This window comes from Xyrauchen texanus, chromosome 17, assembly GCF_025860055.1.
Source record: "Xyrauchen texanus isolate HMW12.3.18 chromosome 17, RBS_HiC_50CHRs, whole genome shotgun sequence".
NCBI lineage: Eukaryota > Metazoa > Chordata > Actinopteri > Cypriniformes > Catostomidae > Xyrauchen > Xyrauchen texanus.
Genome location: NC_068292.1, coordinates 38,398,476 through 38,419,939, shown reverse-complemented (window position 1 = coordinate 38,419,939; position 21,464 = coordinate 38,398,476). Strand labels below are relative to the sequence as shown.

General features: G+C 38.5%; 1 protein-coding gene across 7 annotated transcripts in view; it reads left to right on the top strand.

Moving 5' to 3' along the window:
* The window catches only part of oxr1a (oxidation resistance 1a), a 188,405-nt gene that overhangs the window by 155,854 nt on the left and 11,087 nt on the right, over positions 1–21,464 (top strand). For 6 of the 7 annotated variants that reach the window (XM_052146833.1, XM_052146835.1, XM_052146832.1 and 3 more), the window contains 3 exons: positions 2,949–3,108; positions 8,006–8,177; positions 20,873–20,953. In XM_052146833.1, coding sequence (XP_052002793.1) covers positions 2,949–3,108; positions 8,006–8,177; positions 20,873–20,953 — 413 coding nt within the window. The remainder of the gene's footprint in view (positions 1–2,948; positions 3,109–8,005; positions 8,178–20,872; positions 20,954–21,464) is intronic. The other variant, XM_052146836.1, reaches the window with a different exon arrangement.

Below are 21,464 nucleotides of genomic sequence, written 5' to 3'. Positions count from 1 at the left end.
AACTTTGTTGCCATGGCGATGTAATGTAAACAAACACTAAGACTGAAAAAAATTATGATTTAAACAATTTTACAGCTCAAATAATGCATGAGTTTTAACAGAAGAATTAATGTAAGTACTTTTATAAAATTATAAGCTTCACTTTTCTGCCTTTAAACCCACTAAATATTGGCCCCATTCTCATCCATTGTAAGTGCCTCACCGTAACCTCGATTTTTTATTATTTAAAAGAAAAGGAGGGACCAATTTAAATACTTTTTTTGTATGTAAACTTTGCTGTATTTAAATCTGTCATTGTTGACAATATTCATCCACATTTTTATCCTCAGTTCAATGCATCATTTTTTTATTTTGATTAGATAATCAGGTGGTCTAAATTGAAGCGAGGGCATGCAAAGAAAATTATGATGTTGAGCTCTTCAGCAATTTATTCCTTCTAACATAATTACATAATTTCAATGCAAATCATTGTTTCATGTCTATTTATTTATTTATTTATATACTTGGCAAGTAGTCTTGTAATAGGCTGATTATTGAGGAGTAAAATCCAAACACGGTCAGCAGGAGACGTGATTGTAAACACCGAGACAGTGTACAACAGAGAAAGCAAAAAGGCCCAAACATACTCTACACAAACAAGTGAATGCAGACACATCCTGCTACGCAAGCATGATTTTATGCGTCATTGCGTTGTGAAATGTGTACGTGCTTCATTCTCAGCATTGTCGCAAGGGAGTGGATTTTCTTCTTTCAATCAACAAGTGTCATGGCAGACTTGGGCAGCAATTTGAGTTGAATCTTTTCGAAAAATATATATGACTTTTTGTCCCCAGTCCATTCAAACAAAATTGTTTTTTCTCCAGATCTCTCCCCACTCCTTATCTATCGCCTCATCTACCACATCCGGGCTGCAGCTGAAAACATAGGCAGCTGACTGACTTGCTTCCTAATCAGTTAATGACTTAACTGACAGCTGTTTTGAATGAATGGAACTCCTGGTTTCGTGGTCATGCCAAAAATATCTATTGCCCCTTTGTGGTGTAAGATTTGTAACCGCTAGAGCAATATAAGAGTGCACGTAATGTATGTACAATGGAACCACGCGTTGGCCAAGCACTCACATCTGCATTTGCTTACTTGCGTGAAGTATGTTTCGGCCTAAAGCCGCTAGGTAGCACATGTTCACGTTGATGGAATAACTGGAGCCGACACACAGCCTTTGTCCTGTTCACTACACGTTGTCAAGTATCACTGTAGTTTACTGTGAAACCATAATGCTCCCAAACAACAGATGTATAGACGCCGGTGGGTCTTAAATCACTGGCTTATTTAAGTCAGACACATTTATAATTGATTTAGTTCCAGCACAGTTGGGAAAAATTGCGAGCTAGCTAGTATAAACTTTTTCATTATAGTTCTATGCGGTTTGTGTTGTTCATTAAATGTTATTTTAATATTGGTTTCACACAGGCTAATATATGTAATCATTCACGTGACGGCATGTACCATACCGAAGGCCCTGTATCTGTTCGGCGCAGATACATGTACCGTTGCAGCCCTAATATACATACTGTGTGTGTATATATATATATATATATATATATATATATATATATATATATATATACACACACACACACAGTACTGTGCAAAATTCTTAGTCACATATGATGTTTAACAAAAACATTTGTCTTAAGATGGTCATTTAAATCTCCAGCTTTAGTGAGTCAGTAGGTAACTCCCAAACATTCCTTCTGCGAATAGAATAGAATAGAATAGAAGAACATGAAGCCCTTCAGCAGATGGAACAGAAAATGACCATGAAAAATTTTATAATTTAGATTTTTGATGGGGGAAAAAAAACATTATAACTAACATTATAAATGGACTGGGGGAATGTGTGAATTTCTTACACATTCAGATACAAACAAAGCAATATTCCTCATCCTCATGGTTTGAAGTGAGACTCCAGTCCCACATCAGTCGCCATCTAAATCACCTAAGCTATTCTGATAAATCACAGGGGGTTATTACAGCAGCTCAGGAGCAACATCATAAGTAATCTGAATTACACACCAAATTAGGCCAGTGAAAATGAATGCTCTCCCACTGTGAGCTGCAGTCTAAGTAGATTGATGTTACATTGGCTGTGTAAATGGCTTTGGCTCATACAGCACTGGTGTAAGGTGTTTATTTCTTCACCTCCTGCAGTGTTGACCTTCTAATCAGTTATTAACAAAAGGCACATTGGATTCAGCCTTGGATCAGACTTTAGTTCATTTGAGGCAATTTGTTTTTACGAACTTTCTGTTTACGGTCTGTTAAAAAATTTATTTTGTGTCCTTCATGTCCTTGTAATGACGAAATTAATGCATTATAGCGTCATAATAAATGTGCACAAAGTAATTTTTTGTCCACTTTAAAACATTTTACACCTAAAGAAATGGAGAGTACTTTTGACAGATCTGCTTAAATTGATGTACACACATGAGATGAAGACTCCAGTCATATCAGTTTTAGGTTGACCTGTTTTTCATTAGTTGTTGTGCTTTCCGAGGTTGGCAAATACAGTTTAATTAAAGCGACTGAGATGTACACACATAAGCTGAAATTAAAATAATATTTTAATAATATTTATGTTTGTATCAAAATTGGGTAAAACAAAAAACCTATGTAAAAACAAATTGTGCTTTATGCATTGACAGGTTTTTGGTAGGTTTTGAAAGTGTTTGGAAGACAATTTTTTATTATTTTAAAAGCAGGTGTCAACTCTATCCATCTTACAGATTGGCCACTATTGGCTACATGCATGTAACATCCCTTTTTGTTGATTTTGTTTTTCTGGAGATCTTAAAAACATCTATGGGAAAGTTTAAAAAAGAGGTTGGGAGAAACAAATAGCAGTCTGCACTTTGAGAGTTACTCAAGCCATTATTTCTGTGTTTCAGGTCTCGTGTCCAAGGAGAGGTGGAAATCTCACAAGTTTCTGTGTCTGCGGATTGGTAAAGCCATGAAAAAGACATTTTTGTCCAACGCCAGCGCCTCAATGCAGCAGTACGCTCAGCGTGATCGCAAACATGAGTACTGGTTTGCTGTTCCCCAGGAGAGGTGAGTTGGATAGAGACATTGTGGACTCAAACTTCAGTCCTGCACAGTTTTTGTCCATTAGCAGCATAAAGTCTAGTGAGGATTCTGTTTATTCTGGCTAAGAACCGCCCACTTAGACAAGAATGGGCTTTTTGACAAGCATATATACTGAAAGCGAAGATAGGAGCAGATGGAATATACAGGTGTCTATTTTCATTACATGTAAATTGAAGTATTAAATCTCATTGCCATAATGCAAAGAAATCAAATTACTGCAAATTATACAATTACATAAGAAGTGACATGTGTATGTACAGATCATTGTAGTATGTTTTATTGATATTAATTCATGTTGATTTAAATATTGTATTCAAGTACTCTACTATTGTATTTAGTTTTGGATTGTCATTATTACATTAATGAGAATCACTGTTGAGAGTAATGGGAATTGCAAATAGTAAAACCTCTAGATGCATTATGGGAATGAGAAATAGCGGGAAATGTGTATAATTGTCATTGTGCAAAAAGTCGTAATGGTCCTAATATATGCTTTTTTTTCTCTATGCAAAATATACAATTTTAATAACTAATTCTGTTAATTATAAAAATGAAAAAATAAATTGATTTTGACGGGGACATGTTTTTGTGAGATTCACTCAAATGTGTTTCCCTAGGAAATTACACAGCATAATTCAATTGAGAAGTCACTTTCATTTTAAATAATAAATTATGCAAATTTGACGGTCTTATTAGATGATCTGCTCTCGTGTATGAAAACACTGCTGTTTTTGTTCCATGTGTGACCTTGCGCTCTGATTCAGCACAAGCGCTCTCTGTTCTTCAGCACACTGTATCTTATTCTGTTTTCTGTTTATTAGATGAGTCACGGATATTTTAAGCAAACACTTCTGAGCTGAATCTGAACACTAAAAAGGAGAGGAGGGAGAAGCTCGGGCTGTTACCAGATTTGCTTTGACACAGTTCTCTAGTCTGCATATTTTGAGCCAGAAAATTATTCCAGAAGTATGAGCAGGGTCCAAAATTAACATTCGCTAAGCACTAAATACTAGTAAAAATGGGCTTTGAGTAAATAGAATTCATCAGTTGGCCGGTCATTTTATTAGGGGCTTTTAATACATGGTTTTAGTAGAATTGTAAGACAAATACAGATCAAAGACTTAAAAACCATCTGTTGAAGAAAGGTTTTATGCGATTTGTGTCTTTTTATTTTATTATTAATTATCTTAATTATCATTGAAAGTGGTCTTAAAATTTGGGGATGGAAAGACAGAAATTGCAAAATGGCCTGAAGTGATTATTTAACTGCAAAAGGCTACAATTTAATTAAATAAATGCATAGTCTACATGTGCTGCGTGCTTTAAAGTGAAGACACAGCACTGTTGCACATTCTCCAATCCATTCTCCTATTATCGTAAACAAAAGAAAATGAAAACATTGACAAAAATTAAATGAAAAAAAAAAAACATTTTCATAAACTGGAAGAAAAGAATAGCATAATTGCAAAAACGAAACCTAACATCATGGCTCTGAAACTAAAATAGAATAAAAATAATCTTGAAGAATATATAGTTTTTGTTGTGGTATGTTTTTAAACCTTTAAACCCGCCATTACCGTAACATAAAAATAAAACAGTGATAATAGACATCATTGTATTAGAGCGGGAACACACCCTGGGGTGCCGCCACGACTGGCTAGGGGGTGCCATAGAATCTCAGCTCAGTTAATATTTTAATTGCAACTGATGTTAAAAGTACCAGCAGTACCGAGTACTGACTCAATTCTGTACCTGCACCGTTTGAGTACAGCCGGCTGCTTTCTCTTTCAAAGCACTGATATCCACCTTTTTCCTGTCCTCTGTCCTCGGCTGGATATCTGTAGTAGCTTTAAGCCCAATAAAATTCAATGCCAGATCTGTTTCATAGTCAAACTCTCACTGCATGGCATCAGTAGCCTTTTAACTTTAACATACTTACCTAATAGTATCTATTAGAATAACAATATCTAACAATCACACAGTAAAGATTGTTAACAATTTAAGTATTTTGCATTAGATAATTTTTTTTAAAGTTTTTATGTTATGATATTTAATGTTTAATGTTTACTCTATTCTTTATTTAATTACTCTATTTTATTACTGGCTCTTGAATGTTTACTTTAAAAGCTTGAATCAACGTTTTCTTTAGAAAAGAGAAAACAAATTGTTTTAATTACATTTCTTAATATTAATATTCAACTTTTTTATGTTTTCAAAAGCATATTTGTTTATTTACTTATTTTTTCAGTGGTTGGGGTGACATGGGGTGTAAAAAAAACACCATAATACAGTGATACAGCTCGTGATGCAGTGGTTTTAGCAGTTTCAAGGACATTTCTGGACATTTATCACAAGCGAGCTAATGTTGATGGATTACTGCTCATAATTGTTATATGACAATGCTTACTTTATAGTGTTTAATAAGTTGTAGTACATTTTATTTCGTGTTGTATATTGTATTGCCATTATATGTTTGAGTGAGCTGCTAGGAGATCCAGTATATTTTAGGTTTAGTTAAAAGTCTTGCATTATGCACAATTTGTTTTCTTCTTTTTTTCTGGTATATATTCTGATCTTTATTATTGGTGTTTTGGTTGCACAACAAACTACATCTGGGATTTCATTCACTTTGGAATTGTGTAGCCTCAGTCTGGGCTGCCACATCACAGGAAGGATAGACTAAGAACATTTTAAAGGGGTCATATAATGCCATTTTTGTACAAGTTAATATGAATCTTTAGGGTCTAAATGAAAACTTTGTAATATACTTTTATTAAAAATTCTCATTAGTATTTTAAGAAAGCACTAATTTTACCTGCTCAAAAACAGCTCTGTTTTCAGCACGCCGTTTCAGTGCATATGACTTTAAATGATAATGAGCTTTGGTCACCCCGCCCCTCCGTTCTGGGGGCATTTTTGACACAACGCACGTGGAGTTTTGCCTTGACAACAGTTGAGGGTATATTTTGAAGAGAGAATGGCAGCGGGAGTCTCTGAGGACACATCTGTAGTGCAACCATACTAATTTGAACTTAGTGTTACCATGTTAACCGTAACACCTGCGTACACAGTTTTTAATAACACAATAACCATAACGCGTTGTTCATTATAAACGTGGGATTATGAATTATATTGAGAACGTCGTAACGTTATGGAAAACATGCCGTAATGTACCCTGAGTGTAAACATTAGCCACATTCATTGTGAAGCGTGCAAGCGATTTGTAAAGATTAATATAAAGGTTAATAAAACGTTACACTTACTTCTTCTGGAGGTGCAGAGGGAATATAAATAGTTGGTACCGAATCTTTTTTCAGCAGCAGCTTCTTAGCAAAACCAGCTTTATACTGACCCTCGTTTATAAAGCAGTCTGGTGAAAAATGATTCGCGCAAACATGAACGCATTGACGTTGCTCGTGGGGAATATTCCCATCGTAAACAAAACTCAGCCACTGCGTCTTCAGCGGTTCAGATTTAGGAACACCAAAATGACTGCTGTGTTCGTTATTACACCGAAGAACAGGACACCACAATCGCTTAAGCGCCATTCTGCTCCAGTGTATCAACAATGATGACGGACTATGATTGACAGCTCGCTCACGAGCGACGGCGGGTCTGTGTTGAAACACTGCTGTCAATCAACAATCCTGGGAGGGGCGTCCGACCGTGTGACGTCATACGGTCGAACGGCTCGATTTGAGGCAGGGGAAAATATATAAGGAGATTAAAACAAAAGCACTGGATGGATTTTTATCATAATAGGATGGTTGTGTACAGGCACAGCCAACACACATTTCAGTACAATCAACTTGAAAAAGTGCATGTACCATTATATGACCCCTTTAAACACATTCAATATATACTGATTTAAAAAAAAAACTGTATGCAGATTATTGCCTTTATTTCATTTACATTTATGCATTTGGCAGATGCTTTTATCCAAAGCAACTTACAGTGCACTTATTACAGGGACAATCCCCCCAGAGCAACCTGGAGTTAAGTGCCTTGCTCAAGGACACAATGGTGGTGACTGTGGGGATCGAACCAGCTACCTTCTGATTAACAGTTATGTGCTTTAGCCCACTACAGGCTGGCTCATCTTGAATGTGATGCTGCGAGTGACGCAATGAATTGTGCTGTTTGTCACAAAATACATATTTAAAATATATAATACAGTTGGCCAGTATATATAGGATATTTATGGCTGGTATATTTCCTCAGTTCACCAGCCATTGGCAGGTGTGGGAAGAATTGTGTAGCATGATAATATTGAACGCCATCTGGACTCCTGGTGCACTGCAAAGCTCTGTAGCCAGACTTGTGTCTGTTCTGTTGCTGTCACAGGCATGGCCTTGCTTGGATACACGACCTAGTTAGGTGGCGACCCGTAAGATCAGTGTAAAGTATCATGACACTAGTGCATGAGCAGGGAGTGAGAGGCGAGGCATTGAAGCTCACACTGACTGTCTGATCCTAATGCATGCATGCTTACAGTCACACTGAGTTTGTCTATGGATTTGCCTATTAAAACAACTAAATGTTACATATACCACACGTATACTTTGGCACCACAAATTAGATTTATACTGCAGTGGAATGTCAATGATTTATATTAAAAGAATAAATGATCACAAGGTCGTATTTTGGCCCACAATATATGGCTCCTCTTTTACCAACTGTGATCAAGGTTATTTATCCAGAAACTCACTTAATAAATGATAAGGGAACAAATTTGTCAATCTGACTATCCAACCATAAAAGCCCTTGTTAAAATGATGTAAAACTCAACAATATGAATGTTTTAGATCAAGGCGAATCAATTCGAATAAAAGATTAACATATTTGTCATTCATCTCTCTAGGTCAGACCACCTCTATGTTTTCTTCATCCAGTGGAGCCCGGATGTTTTTGGAGAGGGAGTTGGAAGCATCAGCCGTGATCCTGGCTTCATCGTGGTGAAGAAAATCGAGGATTCAAACGAGGAGGCAAAAGAAGAGCAGCAAACAAAAGAAAATTCCATTAAGGAGTGGGAGGTACAGCCTGTCCGGCTTACGCTTATGGATTGTAATTATATCTGTGAATTATGCTTGTGTTTGTATCCTGTGTTGATATGCACTATTTTTGATTCAGATGTTTTCTCTTTATTGTATTATGCACATGTCTTTGTGCCTTTATTGTTTGTTTCTTTGTTTCAGGTGTTTGGAAGTGTCTTAATTGTGTCCCCCACACTTTATACACCTTCATACACCAGTTATACTTTGAGTTCCTGTATAAAATCTTGCTGAATGTTTCACAGATTCAGTTGTTTTGCACTTGGTCAATAAGTTTCTTGTGATACCAAGATGCATCGCTCACGTGAGCTTGCAGCTGGTGTGTTTTGCATGCGTGTGCAATTGTTTTGATTTTTTTTTCCTCCCAAGAAAGAGTCACATGTATGCAGTTTATGTATGCAGGAATTTCTCAGTCATGTCTATGAGAAAGGCATGGTTAAATACCAGAATGAGATACAAATCATGCCTACAGGTTTAAGTGTTGTTACCATATGTATTCTGCATTGTGTGTCCTATATAAAGCTCAGTTTGGATGTTTTTCTGATTGAACAAAAGGAAATATTTACCATATGATGTTTCCTCGCATGTTATTGTGTTTGGGTTGCTATATTGAAACTCATCTGTGGCACTGAGAAACTGATACTACGGCCATGGCAACATTTAAATTTGACTTTAAATTAATGATGCATGGAACAAAATAGATTGATTTGTTATTCGGGAACTGGAGGATCTTTGCAAAGCCATATGATCTTTAGTATGATTAAGTAAAATTAACTTTATGTGACCGGGACTGCGTGGGTGGTGTACTTGTTAAAGCTTAGGACTGGTCACCAGAAGGTTACAATCACCATTGTGCCTTTAAGACACTTAAAGTCATTTTTGGGTGAACAGTCCCTTAAAGTTGCAGTGATTTCTTTGATGTCAAATTTCATTTTCAAATAACTTTTTTTTTGGCCGTTAAAGGTCAACATGAATGTCAGGGGATAACATTGTCGCTGATTGCTACCGTTCCAAACTTAATCCAGGCTGTGAGGTCAGGGGCAATTGTGACACTAGTTATAATTTTTAAATTGTGTGATTTTTAATATTCTAAATATTTTATTAATTAAAATATATTTTTTTATTGAAAGTATATATTTGAAGACTGTTCATTTTGAATAATTATAATATACTGTATTTATGCCTACAGTTATCAGTTATATATGCATACATACATATGAACAATGATTAATGATTACATTGTTTTATGAATAATGATTGCATGTTTTCTAGAAATCTGGTTTTATATTGTTTATATTGTTATATTTTTATATTGAGTAAAGTTTGCTATTGTTGTGACATATTCTCAAAATCTAGTGGGCTCTTCCAGCATTTTTGGGTAGCAGCACATGGGCCACTAAACCAATGTTTAAAATGCTGTCTAGGTTGGCAGCTCACTAGGTAACTCAGTGCTTTTGATAAGTTAGTGAGTTTAAACTTTAAAGACACAGTAACAGTGTTTTAGTCAGTGTTTTCACTCTACTATCAACTTTTTTTTATGAGCACGTTGTCAAAATCTAGTCTCATTGGTGTGGGGAGCGAAATACTGGCATGTTTTCTGCTGATAAAGAAACGGTGGGTATTTAACACTGAACGAGTCCTATCAACAGCCTAAAGACTATTTTTCCGTTTTCATTTTGTCCTTATGCATTCCTCCACGTTAATAAACCGATCGTTTGACGCATTTTGTTTTCATATTATTGATCATTTAGAGGTCGAGTTAATATGCGCCTATCCCTTTAAAAGCGCTAAAGGTATCCGGACAAGAGGCGGATGTATTCATCGTTGATCCAATCAGAAGCCGCATGATGTCTTTTAGCGCAATATCATTGGCTCACAGATCTTTCCGTCATTGGATTCTCCAGTCGTGTGTAAGTCTGAATATGGCATGTTGTTGGTTGACGAAAGGAAAGGCTGTATGTAACAGACTGCAAAATCATGTTCTCGAGGAGGGTGAAGGAACCCGAACCACTGACTCCTAAGTACACTTATGTATGTAAACAATAGTATGTTGTGTGAATGCGTTTGATTGAGGGCGATGTTGGCAAGGGTTAGCGATTATACGCATGTAATATCTGGCTATGTGTATGTGCTTTGTCTGTTTGCTAGGTTAGTGTTGTTACTTTTGAAGTCACACAGAGTCAAATGCGTTCAGTTCCAGAATATGACGATTTTTATGCTGATCGTATTGTTTTGGTCTGTGTGTGAATCAGTGTTGATGTCTCACCTCACAAGGAAGCAGCACTTTAAAGAAGGACAGCATGCATTTTTCATGATTGCTCTAGTTTACCTTCCTTTTGTACATTATTGATGGCCGTAAAGTGGCAACTTGTCAGGTTAAAACTTTTATTTACCGTCTTGCAGTGGAATGACCGCAAGCATGGTCATTTACACTTTACTGTCAAATAACACTGTAATCAGTGTTCGGGGACTTTAAAGGGATAGTTTTCCTAAAAAATTAAGCTCTTATAATTTACTCGCCCTCGTGCCATTACAGATGTGTATGACTTTCTTTCTTCTGCAGAACACACACTTTTTTTTTAGAAGAATATCTTAGCTGTGTAGGTCCATACAATGCAAGTGAATTGTGATTTAGACCTTTGAAGCTCCAAAAATTACATAAAGTATGCATAAATGTTATCCTTAAGACTTCAGTGGTTAAATCCATATCTTCAGAAGCAAAATGATAGGTGTGTGTGAAGAAACAGATCAATACTTAAGTCCTTTTTTACTATAAATTTCACTTTCACTTTACAGTTACATTTACATTTATGCATTTGGCAGACGCTTTTATCCAAAGCGACTTACAGTGCACTTATTACAGGGACAATCCCCCCGGAGCAACCTGGAGTTAAGTGCCTTGCTCAAGGACACAATGGTGGTGGCTGTGGGGATCGAACCAGCTACCTTCTGATTAACAGTTATGTGCTTTAGCCCACTACGCCACCACCACTTCCACATTCTTTTTTTTGGCATTATATCACCATCTACTGGTCGGGACTGGTCAAAGGTGGAGATGAATAGTAAAAAAAATACTTAAATATTTATCTGTTTCTCACCCACACCTATCAAATCGCTTCTGAAGACATGGATTTAACCACTGGAGTCTAATGGATTAATTTTATGTTGCCATTATGAGCTCTTTGGAGCTTCAAACTTCTGGTCACCTTTCTTTTGTTTTGTATGGACCTACACGGATGAGATATTATTTGAAAAAATCTTAATATGTGTTCTGCAGAAGAAAGGAAGTCAGACATATCTGAAAGGGCATGAGGGTGAGTAAATGATGAGAGAATTTTCATATTTGGGTGAACTATCCTTTTAACAGTAGAAACAATCCTGTAATGCGGTACAATTTAGGTTGCCATCCTAATATATTGGATGAAATATTAAATGAATAGTTTTGTTTAAACAGTGTTACAATTAAGTGAAAATAAAAGGAATATTAAATAAACTCAGTACTTAAAATCAATGTTGCCAGTTTTGCCATTTTCCTGGGTCACTAACTTCTTAAATGGAAAACTGGAAATTTTATTAAGAAATATTCTAGGTTTTTCTTCGTCTTTTCCTTTCTCTAATGAAAAATATTTCAACCAAAGCATGTGTGGCAGGGAGGAGGGTGGGGCTGGGTCGTGATGCTGCACTACTGGCCCCTAATCAAGCCCTCGAGGGATTAAGGTGACCGGAAGCAGCAATTCCAGGGAGAGAGTTACGGATGCCCGGCATGTGTTTGTGTTTGTCTTTTTGTTTAAGTTTGTTATTAAACTATTATTTATATTGTTAAGCCGGTTCTCGTCTCCTCCCTTCCATTGAACTTCTTTACAGCATGTTTGATTGGCAATATTGTTTTATATGTCGTCAATATAACTTTCCATATGGTTATTTATGTAATATCTATTTAACTACAAAAGCATAATCCCTTTATGACATCATCCTCCAAGAAGTGACATCGTTTTTGGTGGGGAAAACAACGGCATAAATAAAAAAAAATAGTTTTAAATCATCATTAAAAAAATTCAAGTTGACATCTCTGTAAATTTATTGTCAATCTCTCGTTGAGTTATGGCTAACTTTTTCAATCCTTATTTCCATACTTTTTGGCATCCTATACATTTTCTTGCCACTCTGTAAACAAACAAGGTATAGTTAATAAAGTGTAAGAGCCTGAGATTTTGGGGTATAACAGGAATGGCCCAGTAGAAATGTTACATGTGCATGTACAGTAAGTTCTTTGTTGAATGTGATATTGAACTTGCCACACATTTAGATTTTTGAAACCAGAAAGCTGTTAAAATATGTGGCAGGGCAGGATTATTATGTTTTTCAAGATAGGCCTACTTGCAGGAAAATGTCAAGATTAGCCAATAGTGGTTGCCCTCACGTATCTCTGGTACTGGTTTGATTGGACTCTTTTGTGATGATGGTCTCCAGTAAATGACAAACTTGTAGAACATTGATTTTATCAAATGGATCAGAGGGAACATTGGGTGGCTTTTGTGTTGTGATTGGCTGTGTGTGTGTGGGGGGTGGGTGGGGGGGTGGGTGTGGTGATTGGCTTTGCTGTGGTTTACCTTAGTGGTTAAAGGAAGAGTTCACCCATAAATATATATATATAAAAATATTATTGTTTCCCTCACGTTGTTCTAAACCCTTATGTTGTTGTTTTAAGTTTTTCAGTGGAACACAAAAGGAGAAATTATCATGAGTCTTCACACGGATCTTTTCCATACAAAGACAATTCATAATGGCCACCACTGTCAAGCTCCATAAAAGTAGTGTATTATATATAACCTGTGTTATATTCTGTGTCATCTGAAGCAATACGATATATTTGTTTGAGAAACAGACTGGAATGTAGGTCTGCTATTCACTGATAATCTTACTCTCATCTGCAGCTCCCAAATCTCATTTGCCATTCCGCACATTCACATTCAGTCGTCTATGTTTGTAGCGCAGCCACATAAGGGATGAATATTTATATCGCTGTTAATTACCCTAATTATGCTTGTAAGACAGCTGTTATGTTCTAACTATTCTTCCTGTGTTTATTGCCAAGATAAGTGTTTGAGATCCCGGTTTACTCACGCGAGAGTTCTGTCGCGTAGCTCCAAGGAATTCCCAGTGACGTCACTCCAAATCAGCTGGGTGATTTTTCTTCCGTTTAAATGGAGCCGGGAAACCGGCGTTCGAGAGCGACACGTTTATGCTCAAGGGGATTTGTGAGCGATCGCGCGAAAACCTCCACCATAGGCTGTTACAGACTGTGAACAGAAAGACACTGTGGGATTATCTTTTTTGTTGATTTTTCACCTTTGGATTTCGTCACAGAACAGCGCTGCTTCACATCGAGCTCACGGACATAACATAACCACCAGTGAGGCCGATTCAACACACACACATAAACAGGACATTATACGGGACTCCTATAGTCATTCCATCTACTTTTCAGATATTATTTATTTTTTTGCTTTCTTGTTTGTCTTTTGTACATTTATATATATATATATGTCTGGATTCACTAATATGTTTTTTCTTCTACTTATTGTAAATACACCTTGGGTCTAAATCGAGTTGTTGTCTTCATAGTTTTTTTTATATAAACTTCATCACCCTACAAACTTAGGGTCAAGACCGTATTTTTTTTGTGTACCATCTCCTATAAGCTAGGCAGAACGTTACATATTGGTGGCCCGTACGGGGACCCTTTATTGTTATTATTGTGTTTGTTTGGGGTGGGGTTTTTTCTTTCTCTCTCTCTCTCTCTATCTCTCTTTTTTCAATTTACAAAATGGATGTGACAAATGTTGATTTGGTGGAAGTTCCTAATGAGAATATTGATAACCCTGTTAAATCTGGAAATGTCCAAAATGATGTTGAACAAACAGAGGTGGATTTTACCACAGGTTCATTTGTAACCAGGCGTAATCCGCCTGAAGAAATAACTTCAATGATTAGTTCATTATACATGTCTGACACTGAACAATCTGATGATGATGATGATGAAGGTAGCATACTTAATATAGGCATGGTACAATTGATGCATACTGACTTGACTCAATGTAAAGGTAATTTATTGGCTCTAAATCAAAAATTACATACTTTGGAACAAGATTTCAAACAGTCAATGGACAGTACATTGAATAGGGAAGCAAGCTTTAGGCAAGCCGTGGACTCTAGCTTGGCAGGGTTGGCGGATTACTTCGTTAAGTCACTGGAAAAATTAGAAAAGGCTGTAACAGATTGTTTTCTGAGGAGAGATGCAAAATGGGAAAGTCAAATGAGAAAAATGAGGCTCACTAGCACTCCCACACTCTCCAGATTACAGGCCTACTCACCAGATTCCTCCCATTTTTCCACTGTCCGTCAACCACTGACCCCAGCGCTAGTATCTAGAGAGAAAATTCCCACTCATAAATCGATCAATGATACTTATGTTGTTCAACCTCAAGTGCTTGCTCACCATCCTAATGTGCTTACCTCCTCTGTAGTGGCAGGTGCATCCTCATCCTGTGCCCGACCCCCTATCCGCATCGAGTTCCCCTCTTTCGGAGACTCCTGTGAGACGGCAGAGGTGCTCAACTTCATCGAGCAATGTGAGAACTTCCTGGAGATCCGGCCCCTTCCCTGTGCTGAACTACTAGGAACCTTGAGTACGGTACTGAAGGGACCCGCTCTGAGCTGGTGGAAGGCAGAGAAGGTCAAGGTAACGGATTGGAGATCCTTCAAAAGGGCATTCATGGCTGCTTTTCTTCCAGATGATTACCTCTCAGAAGTGGAGGAAAAGCTGAGGACGATGGTTCAGCAGCCACGACAACGCCTGAGGGACTTTGCATATGACTACCGGGCCTTATGTCTGAAATGGAAGCCAGAGATCTCTGAAGAGGAGCTAGTGAATCGTATACTGAACAACATCAACCCCAGAGTCGCCGGGTGTATGAGGGGAACAGTCAACTCTGTTGAACACCTGGTGAAAATCGGATCCATGGTGGAAAAGGACTACATGGGAGCTAAAGACTACTGGCAGAAAGTGGGAACTCAGAGCAGCAAAGAAAAGACCAACAAGAAATCTGCTGAACGTACCTTCAACAAAAATCTGGCCAGAGTAACACTAGCTCAACCCCATCCAGTGTCATCTCTCCTTGTGGTGCCTGTAAGGGTAAATGGCAAAGAAGTGAAGGCAGTGTTAGACACAGGTAGCACTTACACTTTAATGCAAGAAAACCTGTGGAAACAGTTGAGAGGTGAGATTCCATCAGTTGTTACCTTCAGCCCACAGCGGTTCATTATGGCAGACGGAACAATTCACCAGTCCAGAGACCTGCAAAGGATTAGGTTTCAATGGCATGACCACGAATGCAGTATGGATACTTATATCCTAAAAGACACTCACCTCGCCTTTCCGCTTATTGCTGGTCTGGATTTCCTGAGGGCCACAGGAGCAGTCCTGGAAGTGGGACGAGGCAGGTATGGGTTAAGATCTGACAAAGGATACACCTATTACCCTTTCTTGCCATCACAGATTCCAACAGGTCCAGCCAACCCGTCTGGTCCAGTTCTTTCTCATATGGCTGCTAAGCTGAATTTATACTATGCCTTACCCACAACTGGTAGACTTCCCGAACTCATGTCTGTTTCCACTGAGATCACTGCGTGGGACTCTGACAATCAGGAGGAGTTAATGAAGTTGATCTCTGCCTGGCCACGCACCACTTCAAACACCCTGGGTAAGACATCAATAGTACAACACAAAATCACATTATCGGATGACATACCTCTCAAATCCCGAGCATACAGAGTTTCTCCTCTTAAGAAGCAGATCATTGAGGAGCAAGTAGATCAGATGCTACGAGATGATATCATTGAACCATCCTTCTCGCCTTGGTCTTCACCTGTAGTCCTGGTCCCCAAACCTGATGGCTCTTACAGGTTCTGCGTGGATTACAGGAAGCTGAACAGCAAGACAGTACCAGACGCTTACCCAATGCCGTTGATTCACGACATCCTTGAATCCCTGGAAGGAGCTTCCTGGTTTAGTTCCTTGGATCTGCAGTCTGGGTAATGGCAAGTGGAAATGGATTACCAGAGTAAGGAGAAAACTGCTTTTATCTCAACCAAGGGGCTATTTCAATTCAAATTGATGCCGTATGGGCTCAGAAATGCCGCTGCTACCTTCCAACGGTTGATGGAGAGAGTACTGTCTGATCTGAGGGGGACAATTTGTTTTGTGTATATTGACGACATAATAATCTATTCCAAGTCACTAGAACAACACATTCAACATTTCAACATGGTTCTACGTAGACTTACCCAAGCCAACCTGACGCTGAACATGAAGAAATGCCACTTCTTCAAGCGTCAGCTCAAATTCCTCGGCCATATAGTCTCTGAGAGGGGAGTGGAGATTGACCGAGAGAAGACCAGGGCCGTTGCAGAGTTCCCCCACCGCAAGATCTGAAAGCCTTGCAACGATTTCTGGGACTGGCGGGGTGGTATCATAAGTTTATTGCCCACTTCGCTGACATTGCTGCTCCATTGAACCACCTAAAAAAGAATGGAGTTAAGTGGGAATGGACCCCAGAGTGTCAAGCTAGCATGGAAGTACTAAAACAAGCCTTGCAAAATTCACCGGTCCTAATACAACCTGATATTAACCAACCCTTCCAGGTTCATACCGACGCAAGTGAGGTAGGACTGGGAGCCCTCCTCACTCAGCATTCAGAGGAGGGAGAAAAGGTGGTAGCCTATGCATCACAGACCCTAACTGGAGCAGAGAAAAATTACAGCACTTCTGAAAAGGAATGTCTAGCAGTGGTTTGGGCGGTTGAAAAGTGGAGACATTACCTGGAGGGAAGACCCTTCGACGTCTTCACGGACCATGCGGCTCTCGCCTGGGCGTTCAACTGCCCTAAAACATCCTCACGCCTTACCCGCTGGACACTCCGCCTGTAACAGTTCAGTTTTCAAGTTCATCACAGGAGATGTTGCCTCAATCAGGGACCTGACGCATTGTCCCGGGTCCTGGAGAAACCTATTGCTGATGATGCTCCTTGCCTGATCACGTCTTCACACAATGCATCTACATTACCTCACTCTCTGGAAGAAATAATAAAAGCTCAAAGTTTGGATGATACCATCTCTCACCTGCAGTCTAACATGAACCCTCGAACAGTCAAAGACCAACCCATCACCTTTGAAGACCTCCAAGGGGTGTGGTACCGCAGAGTTCCTATGAAAAATCAAGGAGTGAAATATCAACTGGTAGTACCACAATCCTTAACATCTGATTTCATGCATTACTATCATGATAATCCACTTGGAGGGCATCTTGGACGGTTGAAAACTCTGCTGAAGATCCTAGACGTGGCATGGTGGCCGTCCGTCCGGAAGGACGTCTGCCAATACATTAAAACCTGTGAGATATGCCAGAAATACAAGCCCAGCAATACCAAACCATCGGGATTGATGCAGAGCACATTGATCACAGAACCTGGACACACGTTAGGGGTGGACCATATGGGACCCTTCCCCAACAGTAAAAAACAGAACACGTACCTCCTTGTCATTGTGGATTATTTCACAAAGTGGGTAGAAATGTTCCCACTCAGAGACAGTAAGACCCAGAAAATAGTGAAGATTCTGCTGGAGGAGATATTCACTCGTTGGGGGGTACCCAAATACCTGGTGTCCGATAGGGGCCCCCAATTCACTTCCAGCCTTCTGGGCGATCTGTGCAAAACATGGGGATGTGTTCAGAAACTCACCACGAGTTATCACCCACAGGCAAACCTAACAGAGAGGATCAACCAAACCGTAAAAACTATGATTGCTGCCTATGTGGGACAACAACATCAGTCCTGGGACCAGTGGCTACCTGAATTCCGCTATGCCATTAACACCGCCCAGCAAGAAACCACAGGAAAGTCTCCTACAGAGCTCATGCTGGGTAGGCAAATTCTAGGACCACTGGAACGTCTTATCCACCGACCACCTTCACCAGATCAAGCTGCTTATTCCCTGGTAGAACGACAAAACATCATGATGGAGGAAGTGAGGAACAGAATGAGGATGTGCCAAGCCAAACAAGCTAGGTATTATAATAACCGTAGGAAAAATGCGCAGTTTCAAACGGGTGACCTAGTTTGGATTAAAACTCATCCTCTCTCTAGTTCCTCAAACAAATTCTCTGCCAAGCTAGCGCTCAAGTGGGAGGGTCCAGCTGAAATAAAAAGTAAAACCGGGCCAATAAATTACACTGTGTGCTGGGGCAACCCACAAAGAACAGATATATTAAATGTGGTAAACCTGAAGCGCTATTATGGACGCCCTCCTCCTATGCCGCTGGCTGGGGGGGGATTATGTAGCGCAGCCACATAAGGGATGAATATTTATATTGCTGTTAATTACCCTAATTATGCTTGTAAGACAGCTGTTATGTTCTAACTATTCTTCCTGTGTTTATTGCCAAGATAAGTGTTTGAGATCCCGTTTTACTCACGCGAGAGTTCTGTCGCGTAGCTCCAAGGAATTCCCAGTGACGTCACTCCAAATCAGCTGGGTGATTTTTCTTCCGTTTAAATGGAGCCGGGAAACCGGCGTTCGAGAGCGACACGTTTATGCTCAAGGGGATTTGTGATCGATCGCGCGAAAACCTCCACCATAGGCTGTTACAGACTGTGAACAGAAAGACACTGTGGGATTATCTTTTTTGTTGATTTTTCACCTTTGGATTTTGTCACAGAACAGCGCTGCTTCACATCGAGCTCACGGACATAACATAACCACCAGTGAGGCCGATTCAACACACACACACATAAACAGGACATTGTACGGGACTCCTATAGTCATTCCATCTACTTTTCAGATATTATTTATTTTTTTGCTTTCTTGTTTGTCTTTTGTACATTTGTATATATATATATATATATATATATATATATATATATATATATGTATATGTCTATGTCTGATTCACTAATATGTTTTTTCTTCTACTTATTGTAAATACACCTTGGGTCTAAATCGAGTTGTTGTCTTCATAGTTTTTTTTATATAAACTTCATCACCCTACAAACTTAGGGTCAAGACCGTATTTTTTTTGTGTACCATCTCCTATAAGCTAGGCAGAACGTTACATGTTTATGAAAAGAGCTTGGTACTGATCCAGATTTCCTAATTCAATTTGATTCACAAGTTCTTAATTCGATTCGATATTGATTCATTCTCTCAGCTAATGCTCTTTAATATAAAGGAACCTTGTAGGTAATCCTTCTAGGTACAATTAGAAAATAGTCATTTAAAAAATATATTTTTACCATTATTTTTGCATCGTATCAGTCTTATTTTAGCTTTTCAAAAATGTTCTAATTACATCAGTAAATGTCTTGAAATTGCATATATTATTTTACATATATTTTTCAGTTACATGTTTATGGTTTACTTGCATAATTTGTTCTGTTTACAAGTATTTACATTGATATATAGAACAAGTGCTAAATTGTCGCTGTCTCTTTAAGACTACCGGCATCAACTAGTGAGTGCATATTAACGTGAGTGGCATTGTTTCTTTAGTGCATCCATGTGTAATTAGAATGAAATGTTTCTTTTTTTTGTTGTTGTTGTTTTTAATCAATAACTGACTTTAAAAAACAGAAATAAAAAGAGGCATTATTCAAAAACAAATGGATTGGGTGGATCTCACTTGGACACAGAACAAGTCAAAACAAACTTTTACTTTCAACACACAGTGAAAGAATCTCTGTGCAAATAACTTCTTCGCTACTTTCTCAATCACTGGTGAGTGAAATCTAAAGTTTACCAACCAGTGGCTAATCACAGACATTTTTAGTGGAATAGCGTAAAATTTGGTTGCACATGCAAGTGATTTTATTTTCATTATAGAGGGTTGCCACATAGAGTAACATATTGTTCTTGGGATTTAAGAATCAATATCGAGATCGTTCAAAAGAAATTTTTCAATACATTTTTCACCCTGTCTTAGTTATGACACGTGAGAATACCAATGGCATTTTGACAATATTGATGTCAAATCTGCACACAATTTTAAATGTGTATACTGTATATATATCTGAACACAACTGGCAGGGGGCATGATTTTCAGTGAACAACAATACATTTTTCCCAGAATATAGTGTATAAGTCGTATGGACTACTTTTACAGTGCTTTATAGTGGTGTTTTGGAGCTTGTGGTCACTATGAACGGTTCTTGTATGGAAAATAGCATCGACATTTCTTTAGTTTTTCCACACACAGAAAAATAACAGCATATGGGTTTGGAACGGCATTCTGTAAATAATGACAGAAATATATTTTTTCGGAGAACTATAGTCTCCAGAGCGTTATGCAAAACAATTCACACAATCATGCAAAACACTCGCTGTGTTGTCTGCTCACATGATAAGTTTGATGTACAACATAATGGGGACTTGATCTAGACCTTCTGTCAGTGTACTTTTCCTCCATATCCCATAAAGGCAATCATTCCTGACTGCAGATTGGAAACTTGAATAGCTAGCATCCTCTGTGTTGAGAGTCCTAAACTGCAGATAGTTTTCCACATTTCGGCCTCATCCTGTTGTCCAGCTCAGTGGTGTGGTTCTGTCCCCTGTTTCTGGAGCAGGTAGTGTCATGGACTGAGTATCACCGCAGGATCGATGCGCTAAACAGCGAAGATCTTCGCTCCCTATGCAAACGCCTTCAGGTGCCCAAAATCTGTAGAACCGTGCAGATGTAGCTCTAAATTTTGTTGATTTCACTTACTTTGCTGTGGATGGCAAATGTAAGAGTATCATTAAAAAATTTGTGCAGAAAATTCCATGTTTTCCAAAATGTAACCTATATGATAGATCAATGGAAGTTTGGAATTCTGCACAAATTAACAAATGCATTTTTTTTTTGCAATTTAGCCACTATATGGCTGTATATCACTGCAGAATTAGTGAGTCACAGCACTCTTGTGACTTTTAAGGAAATTCCAAGCAGTTGGATCATTTAGAACCCACAAACTGAATGAAAGGAGGACTTCTTTGGGTTTTTGGAATTCTTAAATGCACAAATTAGTAGGGCTAGGTAAAAATAAAAATGTTCTGATCATTCATTATCTTCGTTTAACTGATTAGGTGTCTATTCTTAAAATCACAAGATCGGGGGGCCTGGGTAGCTCAGCAAGTAAAGATGCTGACTACCACACCTGGAGTCGTAAGTTTGAATAC